The 18,600-nt window shown below is 42.7% G+C and overlaps 1 protein-coding gene across 2 annotated transcripts in view; it reads left to right on the top strand.

Moving 5' to 3' along the window:
* The first annotated feature begins 1,899 nt into the window (after positions 1-1,899).
* Positions 1,900-18,600, top strand: part of LOC135459280 (transducin-like enhancer protein 1) — a 76,749-nt gene continuing 60,048 nt past the window's right edge. For both annotated transcript variants that reach the window (XM_064735064.1, XM_064735063.1), the window contains exons 1-4: positions 1,900-2,044; positions 2,627-2,727; positions 4,217-4,280; positions 4,375-4,419. In XM_064735064.1, coding sequence (XP_064591134.1) covers positions 2,021-2,044; positions 2,627-2,727; positions 4,217-4,280; positions 4,375-4,419 — 234 coding nt within the window. In that variant the 5' untranslated portion in view covers positions 1,900-2,020. The remainder of the gene's footprint in view (positions 2,045-2,626; positions 2,728-4,216; positions 4,281-4,374; positions 4,420-18,600) is intronic.

The following is an 18,600-nucleotide window of genomic DNA, read 5'->3' as shown; positions in this document are numbered from 1 at the left end:
GTCAGCAGGTGGACCCGCCGCCGTCGTCTGGCGGGCGAGGCGGGACTGTGCGCCCGACCCGCCCGCCGCGCTGTGAGCGCGCGTCGCCGTGCCGTGCGGGGCCGGGGCGGGCTGCGGGCGGTGTGCGGGGCCGTGTGCGGTTGCCCTGTGCGGTGTGTGCGGTGTGCGGTGTGCACGGTGCGGTGTGCACGGTGCGGTGTGCACGGTGCGGTGTGCGCGGTGTGCACGATGCGGTGTGCGGTGTGCGCGGTGCGGTTCCCTGTGCCCTGTGCGGTGTGTGCGGGGCCGCTGCCTATGCCGGACGGGGCCGCCCGGCGGCTCCGGCGGAGGCAGCGGTGCCGCGCGCAGGCGCGGCGCGCCCGCCGCCGCAGCCCCGCCCGCCCGCCCGCGCGGACCCCACGTTACTTTGATTGACAGCTCGGCCTCCCTCTCTCCTTCCCGCCGACCTTCCCCGCCCCCCCGCGGCGCCGCGCGCCCCGCGCGCTCCCATTGGCCGGCTCCGAGCACTCGCGCCGCTCCGCCACACAAACGCTCCTCAGCCAAAGCCGAGAGGCGGTGCGACTCCGGGGCGTTGCCATTGGTTCGCGAGGCCGCGGCGCGTCACGGGCCCACGTTGGCGGCGGGGCCGGCGATTGGGCGGGAGCCCCCCCGCGCGGCGGCGTGGGCGGGGCCGCAAGGCTGGTTAGCCGGCGGAGTGTGAAACCGCGTGCTAATGTAAGCGGCGCGGGCGAGCGCGGCGTGTCCAGCTCGGCCGCAGCCGCCCTCAGGTCCCGCCGAGCGCCGCCCGCCAGGCCGCCGCCTCGGCTCCCCCTTGCCCTTGGCCGGCGCGGAGGGGACGGGGCAGAGGAAGCCGGTGGTGTTCCCGTGCGCTCGGGTTCGGATTTTTCAGCTGGGGGGAACTTTATATCCCGGGTCGACGACGAGCGGCGGGCCGCCGCGGAGGAGAGCGAGGATGAGGATGATGCTGCTGATGTCGCCGCGATGTATCGCGCTTGGAGGGCTCTGGTGAGACGCGCAGCTCCCAGATCCGCGCCCGCCTGTAAGAGGCTGTAGTGGTGCTGTTGCACGAAGGAGCTTCCCGTCTGATTTAAACCTCAAACGGACGCTTTCATCTCTGTTTTATTTTTTTTAAATCTTCCCCAACGGGGCTGGTTGCCTGGACGCTAAGGCCAGCGAGCATCTTGAGGGGTTTGCTTTCCTTTTGTCCTGGGGACTTCTCTGCAACTAACGGAAGAGTCTGTGCTGCGTGTGTGGTACCCTTTCCTCTGCCCTCCAGCGTTTCGTGCATGTGCTATTGGAGCTGCTCCGATCGGCGACGGCTGTGCAAGAGCCCCCGCCCGCCTCCTTCCTCCTCCTCCTGCCTTCCTCCCTTGTTCATCGCTCTGTGTCTTGCCGGTGGTTTGGCCCCTGCGCCGACGCCTGCGAGCAACGCGTCCCTGCCTGGAGACTTTCTGTCGCCCCCCTCGGCTTCCGACGGTCCCGCCGCGGACACTGCGATCCGCTCCCTTCGGCTGGATTTTCCCCTTTTGACAAGGGGCAGAAGAGGAGAGAGGAGTCTCCTCCGCCTGGGATTTCCGGCCTTACAATCGCATCGACCACTTGCGAGTCCGTGAAGGGGATTATTCGCCGCCTCTGAGGGGCGGCTGTGGCCTCCCCCCTGCGCCCCGTCGGGTCCCGTCCCGCCGCGCCCGGGCCTTGCGGGCGCCGCCCGCCGGTCGAAGCGCAGCCGAAAGAGCGCGGGGCGCTGGTGACCGTCCCAAGCGTGGCCCGTACGCCTTTCCCGGCCACCTTCAGCCCTCCTTGGAACAACAGCAACAAAGGACGCCGCGGCTGGGGAATGTCCCCGCGGCGGGGGCACTGAGCCGCGCCTCGCCCCGCTGCTGCCCGCGGCGGCGGAGGAAGGCGGTCGGCGGGTGTCGCCGCTCCTGTCCCCTGGGCGCACCGGGTGTGAAGCCGGGGCAGGGCAGGGAGTCTCGCCGCGAGAGCCGCGCTGCGAGGGAGAGCCGCCGCGGCCGGAACCATGTTCCCCCAGAGCCGGCACCCCGTAAGTACGGCTCGGGCCGCCGCTCCGCGGGCGCGGTGCGCGGGGCGAGGGCAGGGCGCTGCGGAGCGCACCTCCGCTCGCTTGCTCGGCTGGAGCTGGGGAGCAGGGGGGGAGGGAGGGAGAGGAAGGCGCCCTCACAAGTTAATTCTCTCCGGATCGAGCGGCTCCTCCTGCCTGCCGGAGCGGCCCCAAGTACTTTTGTTGCGTGGGCAACTTACTCGCCTTGGGCAGGACGGCGGGGGGTCGCCGTCGGGCCGGGCAGCATCCGCCGAGCACAGCGCCCGGAATGGGGCTGGCTGTGCCGCCGCGGCGGGGGTCGGCGGGAGGAGCCGGCACTTCATGCTTTCGTGTAGACGGCGGCGGCAGGAGCGGGTGGGTCGGAGCGCGGTTAACCTCGGCCCCACCGCAGATGAGGGACGGGAAGGTGGGTAACAAGTGCGCAGCGCCCCGGGGCGGGCCGGGCCGGGCGTTCTCTCCATCCCTCCGGCCCGGCCGCGATGGACAGCGTCCCCTCCTCTTGCCCGCGGGGCGGCCGCGCAGTGTCTGAACGTGCATCTTTCTCCCGTGCCGCCGCCGCGCCAGACCCCGCACCAGGCTGCGGGCCAGCCTTTCAAATTCACCATCCCGGAGTCGCTGGACCGCATCAAAGAAGAGTTCCAGTTCCTCCAGGCGCAGTACCACAGGTGAGGGCCGTCCCGGGAGCAGGCGCTGCGGGGCCCGGAGCAGCGCGGGCGGGGGCTGCAGCGAACGGGCGCGCCCAGGCGGTGGCGTGCGGCTCGCGGCTCGCCCCGCCGAGGGACCGGGGGGAGCGCGGGCAGCCCCGGTGCGCGGCCCGGCGCGGCTTCCGGGTGCGCCGGCCCTGGGACACAGCCCTGCCCCGGGCACCTGAACTGTCCGAGCCGGAGCGTTCGGCGCCTCTGCGCGTTCGAACAAGTGCGGTGTGTCTTGGGAACCCGTATGTGGAGGGGTCACTTCAGTGTATCCCGGGAAAACCTGCGCCAGTTCTGTGGCACAGCGCGTTAAGGAGGTTACTTCTCATGTTTGCTCATTTGTGTGTGGTGTTAATGCAAAAATTAAAATCCCAGCGTCCTGTGGTTAAGAGCCAGGGAGGACGGTGTAAACGCACAAGTACTCAGAGTAGTAACACAAAGTTTTCCATAATCCATGGAAGTTGTGGGATGCACTCCTCGTTGCTGCTCTGCCCTTCAGAAGTTCTTTGTGGGTGTGTGCTTGCTGCTGAGGTCCTTTCAGAGATTTAGGGTACAGGTTCTTTTTGATTCTGGTCATCTGGTGTCGAGGATCATTAACCTTCACTGATTTTGTACTAATGTGCACCTGGAACATTTGGAGTAAAGTAAAAGCTTTACTGGTTTTCCAGTCAGAAATTGCTTGGTTCTAGTTATGCTTCCTCTTCCTTTACCTATGATACTGTAGTTTTAACTTTCTTAAGCCATTTATTGGCTAAGAAATATAAGGTGAACTCTAAAAATCTGGCTTTGTAGTTGTGAGTGAAAAGTACTGCTTGCACGCTAAGTGTTCCATAGGATGCTTGTAAGTATAATTTAAAAAATCAGTTTGATAGAAAAGGAAACATTGAGGCTAAGTGAAAGTAATCAGAATTATATCAGTTTGTGATGAGACATGCAAATGCAACTTAACTTTTGTTTATGAAAAGAAACTTGCCAGTAAATGATACTCAGAATTACCAGTTTTCAAGCACTAGGCAAGGTAACATTTGCTAGAATGTATTTAAGGTAAGAATTATACTCAAGTTGTAATTGTAAATGTGAGTGGTGTAACTTGGCAGTCATTTACTAAATGCTGTATAGAAAGAAATGCCTCTATTTTTATCTTTTTACTCCTGAGAAGTACTTAACGGGAAATTCAGACCCTATTCTAACTTGTAAGTTGCAGCACTTAATAGCAGCTCTTTGTCAAAGTATGAAGAGTCGATATGTTTAGGTTCTGTAGACAGTTCAGGCCTCATACAGCACCCATGAAACGTTCTTTAAATTTCTTCTTTGGCCTTTTTATTTCAAGTATGATTAAGTCTTTCTATGTTGAAAGTCAGTTTATGAATTTTTTTTAATTAGCAGCTTCTGTCAAAATACAAATAGGGAGGGTAGATGCCAAAAAACGATGTGTTACATTAAAACATGATCTATTTTGTAGCCTTAAATTGGAATGTGAGAAACTGGCAAGCGAAAAGACGGAAATGCAGAGGCATTATGTGATGGTAAGTATATTTGTTTTTATCTCTGTTTCAGTAAATATCTCCTAATACAATGTAAGTCAGTATAAGAAAATAATGTATGTTCATTTATTTGCAGTACTATGAAATGTCGTATGGATTAAACATTGAAATGCACAAACAGGTAAGACATTTTGTTTTCTAAGCTGCAAAATCTGCAGTCTGTCTGGTGCATTTATATGTCGCTGTGCTGTTTGTGCTCAGATGAAGGTATCGTGTCTGAATCAATAGCCTGATTTGTAGCCTGATTAGTAGACCTTTGCCTACCTCCTGTCAGATGAGGTGTAAATTAGGTTAAGCAGCAGTACCTTTTTTGGTACTGGTTCTGAAAGACTTGGGCATAAATAGGAAAGGTCTTGTATCTGTGGTTTTAAAAATGCACTTCAGTAACTTATAAATTTGAGGGCTTTTTGAGTTGGGTTTTTCTTTGTTTGTTTGTTTTGTTACTGGTAGAGGTGCTGACATGTAGAACTGATCCCATGTCTGTGTAGCATATGTAGTCATAGTTACTCAAATCCCTGCCTTGTAAAGGTATGAAGAGATTAGTGACTTGGAAAGCTCCAGTTATGACTGAGTTTGCAAGTTCCCATAAAATTCACACTTATGGCCACTGTAATGGTGAATAAAAAGAGTATTGAACTGGAACAAGACACTAAGGACCTCATAAGAGAAGAAAAGCTAAATGATTGCACAGCCCAGAGGACCCTCAATTGAGTAGTCATTGTCTGCCAAATAAAGCATTAATGGCAGGGTGTAAGTATTCTGTAGATATGCTGACATTCACTTTTTCATCAAGATGCTAGTACAATAAGTCTTTCAGAAATCGATGGCCTCTTAAAAAAATTATCATTAGATGAAGTTGCACAGTTGGACACATTTCAAAGTGCAACAATACAATTCTTTCTTGATGTGTATGTGCTATTTCATCTAAAACTCTTGTTTCATTAAATTAAAGAGCATGGCTGACCGGCTAGGGCACAGCGAAGAAATTGATTAGTTCAGGCTTCAGATCTTCAGTATATTCAAAGACATTCATTAAGCAAGTGAATTACGGAGTTGAGTTTTGCTTTTGTAACTCTGAACTCTTTGAATTTTTTTTTTTTGTTGTTGTTTGTTTTGTTTTCCCCTGAAAATGCCATGTTCGGTAGGGTGGCATTGTAATTCCATGATAGCTTTCTATCTCCAAATCTGGGTAGGTACTCTTTAGGGTTTTGGAGGGTTTTTGCTTGTTTCAATTCAAAATGCCATTAAATAAGTCGTATTATGACAACCTTTTTTTTTTTTTAAATAATGAACCAAATAACCAGGTGGAACAGCAAGCTTAGTATTTGACTTGGTTCTGTACTGTAGCCTAACAAATTTTCTTGTGTCTTGTGTTTTAGAAGAATGTCCGGTTTTCTGTGAGGAGACTTTTCATAGCTTTGTGATTTTGAGGTTTTTTTTCCTCGCATTTTTTTTTCTTCAATAATTTCTTGGCATACTGTAACCTATGAGGATGCCAGTATCTGTATAGGAAGATCATTTGCTGCAAAATGGATGTTATTTTCAGGAGCTCTTTGAAGAGAATGTGTGATTTCAGTTAGTGTACTAGGAATTAACTTTAGGTAAAATCAATTAAACCCACAGGATTAAAGTGGGTGAGAACTAAGGTTTCCACTTTGACCTTAACATATGTATAAAGGTTTAATGTCCTGTATGTGTGACAATTAGAATTATGTATCCAGTAGGCGGTGATACTTCGGAAGCTTTTAAGATTTATGACAGAGCATTATATCTGTGTTAGTTGTAGCTGGGGAGAGTAGTGCACACTTGCTCTGTGTGTGCTGTTAAGAAAATAATAGGCTTTTGAAGGTATAAATACATTTCTCTGGATGTGAGTCTCAGATACTATGCTTTTACATGTTAAGTAATTCTAATTTCTGGTAGAAGTAGCACCTTCATGTTAAAGGCTATTGATTTAGATTCCTGCAGTGAGGATGCCAAATGGTGTTGCAGTTCAGTATGTATGTGGCCTTAGATTACAGGAAGAAAAAAACCAAAACAAAAGGAAAAAAAAAGAAACCACAAAAAAACCCAAAAAACCCCCCAAAAAAACTAACAATGACATTCTTCTGAATTTCCACTGCTAACGATAAGTTCTGAGGAGGCTTTTGACAGATAGTAATCATAATTCTTATTAACTGGTGACGTCTACCCCCAAGGGTGTAGCCAGGCTCAAATTGATGCTTTTTGCTGGCTGATCACCAGCATGGCCTAAGTGCTCATTATGTTGTAGAAAGGGCCTTTGGAGCTCTCATTACGTTTGACAGGAATTCTCTCTAGGGGGAAACTGGGCATTAGCTAGACTCCTGACAGGCTGAAATTATTCCTGCTTTATGGCTTATAACCAAATGCTAGCAAGGCATCATCAGGGGACACGAAAAATTGTCATTTCTGACAACATCTTTGTTACTGGAAAATGCAGTGGTGGGGAAACTTTCCAGTGAACAAGCTTTAACATTTTTAAGGTCTTCCTCCTGTTTGGATGCTGTACTTGCTCTGTTGAAACTCTTCAGATTGCTTGGGCTGCTGTTTGAAAAACAAAATTACACTGCAGCAGAGCTTATTTATGGAGTGTGGTGTGTACATCACTGTTAAGGTACAGTCACTTAGATAAAATGAAGTACTTGCTGTATGCCTGCATGTAAATGAGTTTGAGTTCTTGTACTGATGGATATGTGTCAGCAGTTCTGTCTTAGTTTAATTTAATAATCTGTTATAATTTAACTAAAATAAAGTTAGTCAAGACTTGAATGTTGTTATTAACAGACTTAACTGAGGTGAACTTTGCATACACAAACAGCAGAGCTCATCACTTGAATATGTTGTATTTAAGTCCAGGAATGGCCACAGAAGGCCTTCCCTTTCAAATCTAGCTTTGGCTCTTTGCAGTGATGTGATGTGTGCTTAAATCAAGGTGCTGCTGTGTTTCAACCTGGTGGCTGAAAAGTGGTCGGGAAATAATCTTTTTGCCACATTTTTATCTGGTTTAGATTTGGTTTTGTTTGTTTCTCTCTTTTTCTGCATAGGTTTTTAAACTTTAAGAATTCCAGAGATTTCTTTTTATTAAGAGCATGTTTTATGTACACACCTACATTGTGTTTGTAGAAATTATTTTAAGGTGAGTAGTTACTGACCGAGTTTTGCATATCTGAAACAGAAACAACCACCTGAGGATTTGTTTAGGTAGGATGTGGTTTGATTTAGATGTTGTTTTCATATGTGTCACGATAGAATGAATAAGAACATTGTGTGGTCTTCAGTTTCTTTTCTGTGTTATGCTGTCCAAGTGAGATTTTCCCCAATGTGACATCTGTGGCTGGCAAAGCAGATGAATCAGCTGCTATTGCCAAGATGAATAGTTGGTTGGTTGGGTGTTAAAAATCCTGCTGTACTTAGAGTTCCTGCCCTTGGCTCCTCGGGCACTCCGTCTTTATTTTCGCCAGCTCTGCTTGTCATCTTCTGTCATAAGTCAGAAGATAAGGTTTCCTGTGCATTTAATGTCTGGATTGGTTAGGTGCAAGATTATCTTTTGTTCATTGGCAGGCAGCCACAGGAAAAAAAAATTCGGCAGTGCTGAACCAAGTGCTAGACTTATAAACTACTGCAGCGTCTGGGTTTCTGCTCTCCCAACAGTTACAGCAAGGTTTCCTTCTCTTTGGGTGGGTCTTTTTGATCCCTGTGACCTGCCTGGAGGCAGACCTGTCATTCAGTAGCTTGCCTGTTGTAGAAAAGTATACCAACTCCAAAGCTGCATTGTGTTAACCAGTTGTACAGGAGTTACATGTCTGTTTTATCCTGGACTGTTCTGTGGAATCATTTCTAATGCTTCATGGCAAAGGACAAAGTCTTCTAATGATATCTCATTAGAACATCAGTCTTCAGGAGAGGGTTAAACAGGAGGGAATTAAGGAGCTTAGTTAGCTCTCTGCAGCTCTTGAGTAGGATGGCTTTGCTGTTGAAAGGGATTTAAAGATAAATTAATTTTCCTCTCTTTTTCCTACATTTTAATTATTGGAATGAAAAACTCCTTAAGGTTTTGGTGGTGTGCAGTGAATGTTTCAAGAACATTTTACAGTTGGCACAGCCACAAAAGACATGCAAAAACTGTTTTTATTTAAAAGAGAAAATGGTAGGCTTGATTGTGACAGTATTTTTCTCTGAAAAAATTGTACTTATTCTACAAATATTTGGTTTCTAAATGAGTACAGTTGTGTCAGCAGCCTAGCTATTTCAACCACAAATAGAGTTGCCAGTTTTAAAGAGGAGAAAAGACTCGAGTAATTACCTCAACTTTCGTGACTTTTGAACCATATTTCAAGCTTGAGGCCAACATTATTGTGAAGGAGTTATCTGACAGATTCAGGGCACTGTGAAGTACATCTCCATGTGGCTTTCATAAAACCATGTTGTCAGATACCATCTATTATGTCAGCTCCATATAGAACTTAATTCAAAAGCATGTCAGAGTGTAAACACTGTACATATGTTAAATAGGGACTGATCATCTCTCATTTTAGACTTAGTCTACCAGATTTCAGGTTCCTCAAGGAGCCAGAGTGAGGAACACTATTCCTACCATCTACATTGTTACATTTTCCTTGCGTTGCTGGAGCTTGCATTGCAGCGTCTGTTGCTGTAGTTTGTGTGTCTGTTCAGTTGGAGGGAAGGAAAAAAAAGTGCTGGTAACTTCCAGGGTTGGGGGAAGAGTAGGAGGGGAAATGCTTTCTAAATGTGCAATATCCTTTTGTCACAACAGACTATGTGGAGAAAGCTTAATGGTTTTCCTCCTTCTGCTGGTTGTTATACAAAATGAAGCTGAGCATCTGAATTGCCTTTTGTCCCCCTCTACTTGAGTGTTTGCAGAAAAGTGCTAAAAATGCAGCATCTCCTATGCAAAATGGAAAATTAGGATCCTTTAGACTTGATGGATCACCACTGGCATACAGTAAAAGCCTTTAAAACCAATTTTGGATCAACTGGCACTTATCGGAAGACTGCACAGTACCTACTTTAAACATGATGACAGCTTTGAATGGAACTAATGAAACTTTCAACTTGGGGTAAGATTTAGGGACATCTAATGGCAATTATGTCAAACACCACTATTGTCACTTTCAGTATCACACTTAGTTGGATTTTTAAGTGTAGGTATTTGAACAATAGTTGCTTACATAGCTCCTCTCAGAAAGGGGAAAAACAAAGGCAGGGAGAATTCACAGTTTTGTCCACATTTAATTGTCAAAACAACTAGTTTAACAGATTAGTCCTTTATGATTACTTGAAGGCTACGACTTTTGAAGTTCTTGCAAGTTGATCCCATAGTCAAGCTGAATTTGCAATCTGTGTTCTTGTAAGTGTCAAATTTCTACCTAAAACAGTTTTTTGGAGGTAATATTGCATGACATGTCAGGGCAACACTTTCTAGTGTTTGACCTGCCCTTATTGTGAAGAATTTTGTCCTTCACCAACTGGGAGTTTACCTTTCCGCACTGGTAACCATTGTGTGCCTTTTGTTCTTCTATTGTGCACCTCTGAGAAGGAGCTGACATAGTCCTCTCCATAATCACTTCTTTTTCAGCAATGAGGTCTTGTCTACCCATTAATCCCTTTCTTCCTGAAGCTGATCAAATATATTTTCTCCCTGATATGATGTGTGTTCTGATTGCCTGATCATCTTACTGGTGGCACTTAGAGACTTGCTCCAGTTTACCAGCATCTTCCTTCTTGCCAAACAAGGGGAACAGAAAGGAGAATTGTTTCAGTCAGTTTGTAGCCAGTTGGTTACAGTCATTCTCCTGTGTCTTCACATGAGGTGTAGCCTCCATCAGCACGAATGTGGGGCTGATGCATATTCAACTTGTTCTCCAGAGCCCTCCTCTGCAAAACTGCTTTCTAGTGTGTTTAGACTATTGCTGAGCTGTTGTGGGGAGAAAGTTGTTCCAGATTTAGGACAACCCCCACCTTTGTTTGCTTTGAACCTGGTTTCCACTGTATTAGATGGTCACTGCTTCTCAGGACAGAAGCTGTTGATGCCTACCTGTGTTTTCAATGGAGTCAAAGTGGTGTATCTCTTGCAACCCATCTGTGTTGACTCCTTATAAGCTTGGGCAGTCTCAGTTTAAACAGTTGTGAAGCTTTCTTTGATCACTTTCTTTTTACTCAACCTTTTTGAATTTTTAACTTAGACTTTTGAAAAGGGGAGCTAGATGCAGCTCTCAGGATCCTGGTGAATGAGAGATTTGTATTATCACCTTTTTCTGTTTTCTGAATGGTATTTGTTTGGGTTTTACTTTAATTTTTATTTCTTTTTCAGTAAAATTTCCAAGTTTTTCCTTTTCACTGCCATGAAATGCTTAACTGCTGGAGACTTGTTTCACATTTGAGTTCTTACCATGAATGATAATTGTAAGCTCAGGGACCATCATTTTACGTGGCTAGGGATGTCTATTCCTAGTGTACGTAAAACTTGTTTATGTACAATTGTTTCATTGCCCATTTACTCTTTTAAGGTCTCTTTGCAATTATTTAGCTGTTGCTTTTACTTTCTTTTGGATAAAATAATGCATTTCTATTTCCTTGAAGTCTTTGTGTTTACTTTCTTTCTAATTCTTTTATGGAGCAATTCCTTTTATGGAGCAAGTTTTCTTACTCGCCAGTTGCTGTCTTTTCCAGGCTGTGCTGCTGATCATATTAGTAAAAGAGATTGCAGCAAAGGCCCCTGTGAAACTCCACTAGTGAACTGTTTCTGGCATAGTGCTGGTGGTGATTGAAAAGTGGATTAGAGCTTGCTGAAATTGAGTTTAATCTTAACCGAACTCTAGTTAAATCAGGTTAGACTTAAAAATCAGTTATTTCCTGAGGTTGTTGTCTCTTTTAAGAAAGAAGCCCTGGTGGTGCACAAACAAACACCTCCAACAAAACCAAAATTTTAAATGCTACAACCCTGTGAAATAATGCTGTAAGCCTTTTTTTATTCCAATTTCCCTTGAAAGTATTTTGATTATATTTTCAAGTTAGAGATTTTAACCGATGATTAAATTACAGATTTAAGTTCTTTGAGGAGTGTTAGGTAAACTTTGTGTCAGGGCTGTCTATCTGAAAGTATTTTGTACTTCACACGTGATCTGAATAGCTAACTACCCTTTTTGGCTATGTGATAATAAAACAGAAAACTGAGGTCAAATTGTGTTTTGGTTTAAGACTTCTTAATTTGTTTAGGTTTTTGGATTTTTTTTTTTTGTCCCCCTCCCTCAGCAACATGGATGTTCTCTTTTTTCTGTTTGGTCTTTTTTTTTTTTCCTTTGTCTTGAAGCTTTTTGATGTTTGTGTAAACAGTTGGTCCAAGTAACTTACTTGTAAGGTGACCAGTCACTGTATTGACACAAGAACAGACACAATAGAAAACTGCATTAGGAGGCAAGCCGCTGGGATTTGCAGTAAATATATTACAGAACACAAGTGCATTGCCGATACTGCTTGTTTAGCAGTTTGCAAGGGCAATGGTAGTATGGATTTTTGAATTAGAAGGGAAGGACTGATCTTTCTGTGTGCTGAAACATCTAGTTGATGGCTGAGGATAAAATTGATTTAGAGAACAAAATGCTGCCATCTCTACTTGTGCCATTTTAAAGTCTTCTATGGATTAGCAAGCAAAAACAAAAGATAGCTTTCATTTTGGAGAATGGGAACAGGAATGGGTATGCTTGCTGACCTGCATCTTGATAAGACATTAAGTCTATGACAACCTGCTTTTGTTAGCTCAAGAAAAAGAAAGGACATCTGAAACTGGGTGGGTTTTATGATCTGTGGAAATCTCCCTATTTATGAGTTTGTTTTTTAAGTGCTCTAAACCCCTTGAAATGCCATGCTCTCTGCTTCAAGACATGATTATCTCAACTTTGAGTATAGAAATTTGATTTAAGCTGGGAAGAAAGGATGAAAACCCTACACTTTCTTGGGAAAAATGACTCAAAAAGATCATTCTTTTGTACTTTTGCTCCAACAGTTCCTATTTACAACAAAGCTTTTCATTTCACTAAAGAAAAGGTAAAACATTCATCTTTCTTTAAGGTGCAAGGTCATTCTGAATTTCTGTTGTTGTAAAATATTGGTGTAAAATTCCCGTTGTTTAAAATGGCTGGTTATAAGATTTCCAGCCATTACTTTTCAGACAGTAAACTAGTCTAGCTGTCTGTGGCCTCAAATGGTGACTATAAATTGTCAGTTAAACAAAAGCAAAATTTTCAACAAGACCTATGGAAACCTTTTAGGTTGTTTATTCAAACTGAAATATGAACTCTAGAATCACGTCATTAGCAGGGGCCTAGTGCCTCCCTGTGTCCTCCTAGCAGGATCAGCTATACCCATGTCATTACTGATAGGATGCTTGTTCTATCTGTTAGCAAAGACTTCAACAGCAGTGGCAACCCTCAAGCTCTTCAGGTAACAGATTGCTTTTATGTCCTTGCTGTTGAAGTGCTTCTTGAGTTACAGTTTCAGTCTTTTCTGTTGTAACTTCAGCTCTTTACTATGCATTTTCTTCACCCTGGACAAGAAGAGCAAATCATTCCCCTGCCTTGAAGAACCGTGCTGCATACCTCTGAAGTCGAGTGTTCATTCTCTGAATGGTGTTGCCCAGCTGAAGTACAGTACTCCAGGGAGGAAATGCCTTGCTGAGTGGCACAGAAGGCTTGCTCTGAATACGGCTTACTGCGGTGGCAGCCTTTTCTGCAACAGCCTGCTATTGACTTATGTTCAACTTCTGATCCTCTGTGACCGAGAGTTTCATTCCTAAGGCCCATTATTTCCTTTTCTTTTATGTTCCTGTCTAGGCATGCTATGGGCCTTTATCCCTGTCCTTTTTACTTTTCAGTCCATTTTTCCATTCACTGTAAAGTGAGTTCTGAAGCTATTCTCTAGCATATTCTGTCTTTCTCAGCTTGAAACTCTTTGCAAATTGAGGATTAGGGTAAATGAAGAGATCCTTATGCTTGTTAGTGGGAAACACTAAAAAATACTGGACTTATCATGAATGCAGGACTTCTTAGTTTCAAAAAAAAACTCAAATGATTTTATCCATACATGGTTTAGTAATCAAGCGGTTTTGTCCTTTTTCCCATGAAATTTTTGATGTGCTGCTAGTGTTGTTCCTAATAATGCTATGACTGTCAGATTCTTAGCAAAGATGTTAACATCATCTTTCCCTCTTATCTGTAATTACTTTACCTTTTTGGACTTTGCATATATTTAACATCATTTGCATAAATCTGATGTTTTTTGCTGAAAAATATTTCGGACCTGTGGTTTTTTATGGCATTTTTGTCGATTAGAATGCAATTTAGATAGTCTTTTTACTATTGTTTCTATTCTGTAAGCAACAGAATATATATAAAAATAATAAAATGGGTAAGGAATTTAGTGTCATGTTCCCAAAGTTTTGCTGAAAGATTTGCGAACCTTTTTCCCTACACAGTGAAAATATCCATTATGTTAACCTTCCTTGCAAATCCTATGTGGTGGGTAGTTCCACTAGTTACTATCAAAGGAGTTGTCAATCCTTTTAACTTGTTATTCATTAGTGAGTCACCTGATGGCACCTGAAGCATTGATATGAATAAGTGTTTAAATTGTTTTTCTGACTTGATAGATTTTTGAAACTGAGCTGTGACTATACTAAGTATTTTAAAATGGTGAAACTACATTTAGAGTAGTACATGTGACTTAGTTGGTATGCTTACTTTGGTAGTTATTTCTAAAGTCTGATTGTTGCATAATGATTAGATTCTCCCCCCCCCCCCCCAATAGTTCAGACCCTTGTTTTAATATTTCTCTACTTATTGTTCTAGTAAATAAATTCTTGTCTTACTGCTGTTACAGTCTTACTTGAATGTTGATAAGAACAGAATCCTGACTGCAGATTTGTTATTGACTTGCATACTGTAAATGTATGTGCTTGGTTTGAGGAACTTCATGCTCTGATTTTTTAGAAACTGATTCCAGGTACTTCTCCAGCTCTGTAAGAGCTTTGACTTTCTACTGCCATCCCAATCAAGCGGCTCAGTGTGACACGTACTAAAAAGATATTTGCAGAAATAGGAAGTAGTTTTAAAATAGCATCCTAAACTAAATTAAGAGCTGCTGGTGCTCTTTCCTGGTAGGAGTGTAGCAGTTAGGGTTATACTTTTTATGTTCTTTTATCTTTCTGTGCTGTTTGTCTCCTCCTTATTACTGTGTGGTGCAATGTTGCTCAGTTGTCCTGAGTAAATCAAGTTCTTAGTGACCTTAAAAATAATTCTGCGAAGTGTGCTGGGTAATTTTGGAGACCATGCTGCTTATAGAGCACCATAACAACTCGTTAGATGAGAAGAGGGGAACTCATTGATAGCTTATGTTTCTCCCAAAAACCTCTTGGTTCTCCTGATACTTTGGGCTATTCTCTTACTGGATGGATGTCTCCTGTGAGTTTATTTAGCTACCTGATATAGTGGTCTACCAAGCCGGTCTTTTCCCAGTTTGTATTGTAGCAATGTTTTCTGCCTGATTAGTTGTTGAGATGTTTGGCAGGTCTCTAGATGTCTGCAGTGTGGTTCAAAGAAATTGTGTCCCTGGAGGCAAAGGTGGCAAAGACCTCTTCTGGATTGGAGTCAGCCGTTGATTCTCTCAGCATCTCTTGTAATCTAAATAAAAGTGGGAACTCTGTGTCCTGGAAAACAGCTTGAAAGTAAAACAAAGCTGTGTGCTCACTTAAGAGATTTAAATACTTCTGTGTGTATTTAAGGTTAGCTTAGGCTTGGAAACCAAACAATGGAACTAAAATTTAGATAAACACACCTTTTGTAGTTGTGAGTGCTTAAGCAAGATGGGCTGAAGTTAGATTAAAGGAGAAATGTGGTAACTGCCCTCTTTAGCCAAGTTTAAGAAGAGTCTTGACATAGTGAAGATATGTGAAAGGAGCACTTTGACATCCTGACAACAGACTCTTTGTTGCCCGTTGGCTTTGTTTCAACAGGACTTACAGCTGTAAATGGGATGGGCAGTTGTGTACAGTGGTTCATTGAGTTACACACAGCCTCTCTCTATTTTTATAAAGCATTGAAATTAGACATCTGAAATATATCCAGTCACTTTACACTTGAATGGGATCCAAATCTGTAGTAGATATTTGGCAAGTGTAGCTGTTGTCTTATGCATCATATGTAGCTTATGTTTAAATTATTGTGACCTTTCTGTAATTACAAATGAACATCTAAGAGGATTCAGATAAAAGTAGTTTAGGTACTGAATTAAAGCTCTCTAATTTCATTTTGGAAACTATGTAGCATTCAGTATCTTTATAATTTTGAATTTTTATTCTGTTAATATTTCTGCTACTTCTTTTCCCCACTCCTACGTGCAATAAAGTGGTTTTTTGGTTTTTTTATTGCTAAAGATTTTTCATCCCAGTCTTCTGGGATTTTAATATCATTTTGTGGGTGACTGATCTCAAAATGAGTAGTACTAATGTGGGGCAGAAGGAAACTGTATTTATTAATTCCATGTCATGCTAAACTGAAGTTTATGCCCAAAATTCAGAGATTATTTTTGTTGCTGAAATGAATGCTACCCATTGCTTCTTGTCAGATTGAATATTAAGTATCTGTTGAGAGTAAACCTTCTCACTCCTTCCTATTGGTGAGAGTATTGGTGATGAAAGTGTTGTAATTTTAAATACAGTTGGAAGGCCGACTTCCACAATTTGTCACAGGTTGGTTAGTACAGCAGTAAAAGGGGAGATGGATGTGGCTACTTGTGCAAGTCTATTACTCAGGAGGCCTGTAAATTTGATTGGCTGCTGCAGTTCTTCCAGAATCATTGGATTTGAGAGCAATAGAAAGATAAGATATCCAATTACCCAAATGATTTGCAGGGTTAGCCAACGTTGTCATGGAAACGCAAGTTGGAACAAATTAAATTTTAAGCAATAAAATAATCTTAAAGCACGTCTGGGAACAAGAAAATTTGGCAGTGGCACTTACCTGAATTGAATCTTAGCTTGACACGCTGTTGTTTGACATTGATATAGTGTGGGGGCCTAAACTTTTAAATGGCATGTTGCCTTTATTTTTATTTATTTTTTCTTTTGCAGCCATTGCCAAAATGGAATGTAGTGTATTAATTTTAAATTAAAGGGCATTCATAATATATGCATATCTCTGTGCTCAACCTGGATTCAATAACATGAACAGCAAAGTTCACAGAATGCTAGCCTTAATCATTTGAAGCTTTTGAGTGTTTAGGTTTTGAGATTTAATTATAATTCCAACATCCCCTCGTCTCCTGAATTCTTAGCAACTAATTTTTGAAGGTGCTGGAGTCATGCTGTAGCAAGTACTAACAAAGCATACAGAAAGCTAAGTACAGTGAAATACATTTTTTTCTGTAATTGCTCTCTGAATGTGTCTGCTTTCTCTTGTTTTTGAAGATTTTGATCACAAAAAGAATAAAGGCTTTGTCATTTAAGTGCATTGCTTGTTTTAATGATTCTGTTGGAAAAAATAAAACACTAAATGGATATTAAACTTCAACACAAGATTAAAATATACAGTTTCTTACTGCATTTGACAAGTTTTGGGTATTTGAATGAGTTCTGCCTTGCAGCAGGAATTTAAAAAAAATGGTCAAGCATGTCCCAGAAGGAGGGCTTTTATTCACATGCCTTATAGACGGATGGAGATGAAAACTGGGCTGAGGTCAAGCCATTCGCAGCATTCTCATAGGCTTCGATTTTTCTTCTCATCCCCACCACAGATAATCTCAAATGATTCAGTAATGACCAAAAGTGCAACGTTGACCTTTCCTCCCCAGTGGATTACTGTGTTACATGCTGTAAATGGCAGGAAGTCCATTTTGTCCTTCCAGGAGGAGTTCAGTGTTGTACTTGGCTTTCTAATTCCTGAAAGTGTAAGCAGAGGCAGAATGCTTAAGAATTACCTTCTAAAGCTTTTGTGAATGTGTTTTAACAGTATATTCCTTTGTGTGCATTAAAGGCTGATTCTCTGATTCTTTTGCTTGAGGGGAATCATTTGGGACATGCTTCTTTGGTATTATCAGAACATTGGTGGTTTTTGCTTTATTTTTAATCATATTGTTCCTAGGCTGTATTTTTCTGAATTTATTACAAATTTTACTTGCAAAATTGGATCAAAATAATAGCATAAATAAAAATGTAACAATACTTCAGAACTGGTGATAGATCAGATCTGAAAGCACTGCTCTAACTTTGTGATACTGGAAGTTCAGTGCAGGAATGAATAACAAGCTTCTGACATAAAATGGACATTTTTAGCCAAGCATCACTTTGTAAAATAGAATCTGGACAGCTTTGATGAGCCTGAGCCATAATAATGGAGCAGCTGTTGCAGGGCAAGTGATTGCTAAAACTGACATGTTGTAAGATTTAATTTTTGTCTTAAATCACCACGGATCCTATAGCTGAAGTTAGTACTGGGATATGTATTGGTAGACACTGCTTGGAGCAAACCCAAAATTACTCCCCTTGAAACCTCTGAAGCTGAAAGGGGATTAACTAATTCTCCTCAGAGAAAGTCTGTGTTCTTCACTCAGAAGTTAAACTGCTGGTTCCCATGAGTTAGGGCTTCTTACATAGAGCTAAAATACACATGGGTGTTTGTTATGCTGTGAAATACAACTTGAATACTTGTGTTATACTTCCTTTTAATTTCATTGCAAAAATCTGTCCTTTTCAAGAATTTGTGGTGATTTAGGTATGATACCTTATGTGGAACTTTGGAAAGTACAGGCTATCAAAGTGCAAAATTATCTGGAGCAGACCACTGTAAAGGAAAACAGGTCAATACTTTTTTCTAACAATACAGAAGGAAAGCAGAATTCAATTCTACAAACAAGTTTAAGTCCATAGTAAAAAGCCTTATTTAAATGAGTGTTGTATTTAGTAACTAGTCTGGCTGCTTTGTTCTTTGTCATTATGTTAAGAATTCACTTTAACAAATGTGCAAGACAAACTTAAGTACAAACACTTGAGTTTGGCAATGGTTAGGTCAAAACATTTAAGTCCTTAACTAAATGGAACAGAGGCAAAAAAAATTACATAAGTGAAGAGAAAAAAATCCATCTGCTGAACTTAATTTTACAAAATGCAGCTGAATTCCTTCATGTTAATTTTTAATGATACTTCAGAAAGGAGGGTAGCACTTCAGTCAGGGGTCTGACAAGCTAGTCATTTGCAAATAAATCAAAAGACAAT

This window comes from Zonotrichia leucophrys, chromosome Z (assembly GCF_028769735.1).
Source record: "Zonotrichia leucophrys gambelii isolate GWCS_2022_RI chromosome Z, RI_Zleu_2.0, whole genome shotgun sequence".
Taxonomy (NCBI): Eukaryota; Metazoa; Chordata; class Aves; order Passeriformes; family Passerellidae; genus Zonotrichia; species Zonotrichia leucophrys.
The sequence above is the reverse complement of the archived record's forward strand: the minus strand, read 5'-3'. Positions and strand labels throughout refer to the sequence as shown.